The sequence below is a fragment of the Austrofundulus limnaeus genome, unplaced genomic scaffold (genome assembly GCF_001266775.1).
Source record: "Austrofundulus limnaeus strain Quisiro unplaced genomic scaffold, Austrofundulus_limnaeus-1.0 Scaffold49, whole genome shotgun sequence".
Classification (NCBI taxonomy): domain Eukaryota; kingdom Metazoa; phylum Chordata; class Actinopteri; order Cyprinodontiformes; family Rivulidae; genus Austrofundulus; species Austrofundulus limnaeus.
In genome coordinates this window covers 2,018,243-2,025,069 of record NW_013952451.1, presented here as the reverse complement: position 1 = coordinate 2,025,069, position 6,827 = coordinate 2,018,243, and the positions used below count along the sequence as shown (strand labels likewise).

At 36.7% G+C, this 6,827-nt stretch overlaps 1 protein-coding gene across 1 annotated transcript in view; it reads left to right on the top strand.

The window, feature by feature from the left end:
- The window catches only part of LOC106517510 (versican core protein), a gene marked incomplete at its 5' end in the record, with an annotated part of 8,781 nt that extends 2,508 nt beyond the window's left edge, over window positions 1-6,273 (top strand). Inside the window, 5 exon segments of the mRNA XM_014008390.1 lie at window positions 1,270-1,428; window positions 1,692-1,774; window positions 3,856-4,000; window positions 4,123-4,305; window positions 4,615-6,273. Coding sequence (XP_013863844.1) covers window positions 1,270-1,428; window positions 1,692-1,774; window positions 3,856-4,000; window positions 4,123-4,305; window positions 4,615-4,742 — 698 coding nt within the window.
- Between the last annotated feature and the right edge of the window lie 554 nt (window positions 6,274-6,827).

Below are 6,827 nucleotides of genomic sequence, written 5' to 3'. Positions count from 1 at the left end.
TTATAATTAATTTTGTTCATGCAGAAGTGTTTCCTATGTCAAATGGGAAAATAAAATATTGCTCCTTTTTTGGCACTTAGACAGTTCAACCTGATCTAACCATAACTTAGATATTTCTGGAGTATTTTGTGTACTTAGCAACTTTCTAATAAAAAAGAAAGCTTTTTGGCAGCACATAAAGTTACTTTAGATAGTCCTCATGTCACATCTTATTATTTCTGTCTTGCATAGTTAGACCTGAAAATTGTCTTAAAATCTCTGCACACTAGCTGGGTATTCATATTTATTCATGTTAGGATATAATGGTGAGCCAACAGAGGTCTTGGCTGGTCGCTCTCAGCAGGTCTACGCCCTAAGATTTAGTTTGAATCGCTCATCTGGGAATCCCTCCCATATTGTGTACAAGCATTGCCAAATTAAAAAAAAGGGGTGTGGGGGGAGGCTAGAATAAGGAGGAACAACCCCAAAAAGGTTTCCAATCCAGTTTTTGTTATTTAGTTTTTTTTTTGATAATAATACATAGAAACAGGGAAGAGAAAAATACACTCTTATTTTTTTACTACATAAACTGAAGTTATACACTTCGCACCTATTTACAGCTTTCATATTTTTTTTCACATTTTATATTTTATAATGTTGTTAGTGGTACTTAAAACATTTTTGTTTTGCTAATTGGTATTTCAGAAAGTTTATTGTGTGTTCAGAAAGTTGTAATCTACAGTTCAACTTGTTTTTAAACCATATTTTTAAATGTTGCATTAGTTTACTTTTTTATTCGATTTTAAGCAATTTGGCTTTTAACAGAGCAAGACTGGCAATGTTGCTTCATTTTATTGGTTTCAATTTTTCTCATATTTATAGTTATTTGTATTTTTGTTTTGTGTGCAGCGCTTTGGCCAAATACAGTTGTTCTTTTACATTTGCTACACACATGCATTTAATGTAATTTTCTTAGAATTTTTACATAGTGACATCACTTTAACATACCAGATTTGGAAAATTTTTCTCACTTAACAGGACTTGTTTCTTCCTTTTTATTGTATTTACAAACAGCATCAGAGATAACCGCAGGCCTGAAGGGTCAGTATATCCAGGTGTGAAGAGTAATGTAGATTTAGTAGATTAGTTGATGTTGTAAATGTTAAGGTGTTAAAATAAACAACTATTGAATAAAAGCTTAAAGTTTGTACTGTATTCCATGCAAGTTGATGTTTTACCAAGATCTAAATCAGATCTACTTCTATTCAATCTTGTTCTGTCTTCCTCCAGACACTGAAACCTGTGATTATGGCTGGCACAAGTTTCAGGGACACTGCTACAAGTACTTCCCACAGAGGAAAACCTGGGACTCTGCAGAGCGGGACTGCCGCGTTCAGGGTGCTCATCTCAGCAGCGTTCTTTCCCATGAGGAGCAACAGTTTATCAACCGTAAGTTAAAGCCTGCTCTAGATAATCCCTAATAGATACAAGAACATTTCTTTGTGCAATCTGTGTGATAGTTCTTGTGCATGATGAAACTGAAACAAAACAAGCTTTTTTGATAAAGCCAAGTAAGTGCAGAAAAAAATGTTCAGGCATTAAAAATATTGTTATCTTTATCTTTCACGTTCCGTATCTGAACAATCCAGAAGAGGACATGTGGGAAAATCAGAAATGCAAACTGTTGTTTTTCATTCTCAACTTCCTGGCAGGTCTGGGACAGGACTACCAGTGGATTGGCCTAAATGATAAGGTGTTTGACAGCGACTTCCGATGGACTGATGGCAACCCTGTGGTAAGATAGGTTCCTTTCTCACGTAATAGTCCCAACAAACTTGGCGCACAGGCTATGTAAATATTTAGATGAGATGCAGATGACAGATGCAGTCAACCAGGGAGAGTCGATCATTTAGGTAAACTCTTTCAAGTGAGTGACTTTCTCATGATGTACTCTCCTCTGCCTCGTATAAGAGCTCAGTCAATAAAACTGATATGGAGCAAGCTGTAAGGCTCTACTCAATCACCTTCACCAATTTCCAAAAGTGAATAATTAGGCAAAAGAGAAAAAAGTGCATTCTCATCACAAATGCCACTTTTCAAAAACAGCACTTAATTACGTGTTTATTGCAGTTGTATTTTCGGATGATTTCCTACACTATAGAAAAATGTCATTAAAACATGCAGCTGTGTCGTTCAGATGAGGTCCTTTCAAAAAATAGTCCTCCAGCAGCAGAGATAGAGAGGAAGTAGGAAACAAGCCTGGGGGTTAAAAGATAAGCAGAGGTCTCCTGTTAAGACCAATTTAGAGGTGATGAGGGTTTGAGTGAAGCTCTGTTTGGCAGGCGTGGACTAGTGTAGTCCCCTCTTCATTCCTCACTCTCAGCCAGAAGGCAGCCACCCAGGGGCAGGGCCACCATACAGACACACAGATGGACAGCACCTGTGCTCCTCTGTAGCTTGAATTAAAAAAAAAAAAAAATACAACGTAGAAGCACCCCTAGGGGGTCTGGGTGGGTGGTCACCTCTGCTAGCCCCAACTAAATAATACGACTAATTTTAAACTCCTGTGACAGAGTAACTCTCCAAAACAATCAAACTTATTTTAATGTTAATAATAGTGCACTGACAAAAATACAGTTGCTACAATATTGGTAAATGTGTGTCATGCTAGGAGTTAAAGTCAGATTTTTTATCTTTTTTAAATTAATTAAATTTTTTTTTTAGAAGGATGCAGACCTGCCGGGTAGTTGATGGGTCGACCATTTGTTAAGTTGGAGTGAGCAGAGCAGGAAGCTGGTGTGTGTTGGTTAACCATAATGACAGAGCAGCTGAGCCTAGAGGCATCGTGGAAGGAGTTTGGGGAGGTGGGGATAGGGGAAACAGAGTCCCACCTTTGAAGAAAGTGTTTGAACCTAGAATGCGCTGAAAGACTGCAGTTACCATCTACTCCGGCCTGAATGCCTCACAGCTCCACAGCTGTGTGTACACTCTTTACACATCAATATGTRCAGTCTGTGTGAGGTGTGAGGAGCATGTTTGTTTGTTTGTTTTTTTTTTTCTGAGCAGACATGATACATGAAATCATACACAGACAAAGTGATAAAATGCCGTCATGAAGTCATGATTGTCTCTTATCACAAAAACATACAAAGTGTGACAGCATAAATGCCAAGAAGATAAAGTCACATTGCAGTGTGTGATATCTGACAAGTAATATGTAATATAGGTGAAAAACATTTCTAAAGAAACAGTTTATTCTTGCTGCACGATTTGATGCGCCGAAGCATAAACCGTTTTAAATTCCACTTTAGAAATATTTTAGCTGTATATCTTCGTCCAGACAAAAGATTTTGCAGACTTGTTTTATGAGGACTTGCTGAGCTTAGTGGACCTCTATAGAGGCCCAGTTACTCCCTCTTGTGGACAATATTTAGGATCACAATGTGGTCTGGCTTTTATGGTCATGTTTGGAAGTTAATTCAGTAACAAAAAAAAAGGAAAAGAAAAGAAATTTTTAATGATGTCCATGTTAAGCTGTGTGCTTAGTTAAATACAAAAAAATGCACTTACAGTTTTTTAAACAACTACATTTTCAATGTGGCTTAACATAAACTCATAATTCTCCCTAATTTTAGCAAAAAAAAAGGACAGAAAAAAGTATCAGTTTTAAATTAATGCACAACATTCACGATAACTGTTGACTAGCAGATGATTTTGAGTCTCATCTGATGAAGTTTTTTATCATAAGAAATTTAGTATTAACTCTTGCACATTTTTTGCTGTGGTAATCTCTGTCAAAATAAAACACTTTTACCTTTAAAGAAATATCAAGTACACTTGAGGAACTTTTTTCTTGTTCTTTCTTTTTTTCTACAGCAATATGAAAACTGGAGGCCGAACCAGCCGGACAGCTTCTTTACTTCTGGCGAGGACTGCGTGGTGATGATATGGCACGAGGACGGCCAGTGGAACGACGTCCCGTGCAACTATCATCTCACTTTTACCTGCAAAAAGGGCACAGGTGCGTAATCACCCTTTTTATTATTGTAGGATGGATTCGTTAGCGCAATAACTTTCTTAAATCTGTGAGGAGATAATTTTTCTTCAGTTGTAATTTATAATGTTTTCTGTTTTGGCTTTAAGTGGCCTGTAGTCAACCTCCACTGGTAGAGAATGCACATACCTTTGGTAAGATGCGTGAGAGGTATGAAATCAACTCCCTGGTGAGGTACCATTGCCGATCAGGCTTTATTCAGCGGCATGTTCCAATCATCCGCTGCCGTGGAGATGGACGATGGGATATACCTAAAATCACCTGCGTAAACCGTAAGTACAGAACTACAGCAGCTGTGTCTCCTAAACAGACTTTAGATTTTTAATAATGTAAAATACAATGATAAAGCTACATTGTAGCTTACCGCCATCAGTGTGTGAATGTGTGTATGAATGGGTGAATGACTGTATTATAAAGTGCTGTGGAGTCCTTGAACTTAATAAAGCACTAAATAAGTTCAAACCATTTACTATTTCAAATGCAACCCCCCCCCCCCCACAAAAAAAAAAAAAAAAACAGTTGAATATCAACACAAATGTTTCATTCTGGCTATACACGTATGCTTTTTTATATTCTTCCAGCATCAACCTATCAGAGGACCTATTTAAGAAGACATCATCACAGTAGTCTCTACAGCATCAACAACTTCCACCCTCCGCGATTCAGAGGGAGAAGAAACATAACCGAACAGAAGAAGAAGAAGCCATGATTTAAAAAAAAATAAAAAGAACTGGCATGGCTTCTTTAAGGACACTCGCACGAAAGCTTGTGTGAAAAGAGAAAAAGAAGAAAGAAAGGAGAGAGAAAAAAAAGCACAAAGAAGAGCTCCCCAAAGAAATCGACCAAACTGCAGTTTTCTTGCATTTTGGATGAATATGCAACTACATGAAGTGCCTTCGAAATGTTGATAAATGACTGTTTAATATCAAGGAGACTGTTGTGGAGCAGCTCCAATGTGGACAAAAACCTTTCAGCTGGCTACTGGAAAAGCAAAAGAAAAAAAAGTACTCCTACCCTGTGTTCTGCTTAGCAGCAGATGTTTTCTTTTTTTTTTTAATTCTCAACTGACTGTAAAAGATTATCAATGTTGTTTAACACATTTCTACACAAACCCTGCTATTAAAAAAGTACCTTATTCACAGAAAGAAAGTTGTAAAAAATAGCGCTTATAATGTTTGTGTGGTTTCAGACTGAACCATGTAAAGTCTTGCATCAAAAAGAAAAATGACATCCTCTGCATTTTCTACCAATGTTGCTACATTTCATGAGTTTAAACTCAAACAGGAATGAATTGTGCAACAAACTAATCTTGCAGTTTAAATCTGTTTTACATGAGTTGATTTATTATGAGATTCCTCTTTAAGAGTACCTGTTGTCAAAGCTTTTATATACAGATAAAAGCTGATTTATTTTGATTTTAAAGTGAAAGTAAGGACGTGTGGCTTACGTAGTCTGTATTTTCTGATCAGTGCAAAGCTCACATATCGTTGATGCAGCATGTTTACATCACCTGTAATGCTGTTCGTAAGACCAAGCCAAAGAGTTGTTGTTGTTGTTTTGTTTGTTTTTTTCATAATTTCCCTATTCTGTTGTAGCCTTCTTAGTCATTTGTTTTGATGTTTTGGACTTTTCTTCACTGAACTTAATTTTGTTTATGATTGTGAACCATTGAGAGAATGTATTTTGTGAAACACTCAAAGGCTTGAACGTAACAGCTATTTACACAGAAATACTTCTAATTTATTTTCAAGCTGCTTTTGATTTCTTCATGTGTTTTATGCTGCCAGGTTAAGGAAGGAAAAAAAAACAACGTTGCTGTTACTTGGCCCAGCAGCACTTTTTATACACACGCATATATCTATTTTATATGTTCAACAGAAGACAGGACACATTCCCAGATTGTCTTAGCATTTTTCAGCAAAAGAAATATTTCACATATCATTTTTTTTACATTGTTACCACCAAGAACTACATTGGGCTACAAAAATAATAATTGTGTTCCGTTACACTGACAAAATGCGTGTACATGTGGATGGAAATGCATTTTCTTGGAGAAATATTTTATTACCTGTGAATGTCTCTGCGTTTTACCCTTATTGTGCACATAATACTATTTTATATTTATATAACAACTTTTTTTAACTTTACAATGTGAATGTTGGAGCTATATTGTGATTATTTTTAAATGACTTTTTTTCTTGCTTTGTGTCACCAAAGAAATAAAATAAATATGTTTTAAATCTTGTAATATTTAACTTAAACATTAAGCAGTTCTGGAGTCATATGGCGGGGGGGGGAATGGATGTTACATGGGCGGGTCCCATCATGCTGACCTTGCAGGGGTTTCACCAGCAGGTAGTGCTGTTAAACTAAAAACATSAACCTGAATTGCTGTGCTCTCCTTTGCTACACATTCAGCCTGTATGGAGGACTTGCACAAATGTGTTATTTATTGCCGTCACTGTAGGTCTCCATACAGTGATGAAATTTGTGCTCTGCATTTGATCCCATCGCACATAAGATGAAGCAGCAGACAGTTATGTGAGCAGCTAGGAATAGGTGTCTTGCTCAAGGACACCACACCATATGAGAATGTCAGGGAATCTAACTTGTGACTTTCTGGTTCTAAATTGGCCCTACCACTGCACCCCCTTTAGTCTTAAATACGACATGGCAGAGCGCTGAAGTAAGAACTGGATTAGAAAAAAAGTAACTGAATTGGCTGATGTTGCAAAACAGCATGACTGTACCCCTGCAATATATATATATATATATACAGTATATATATATATAT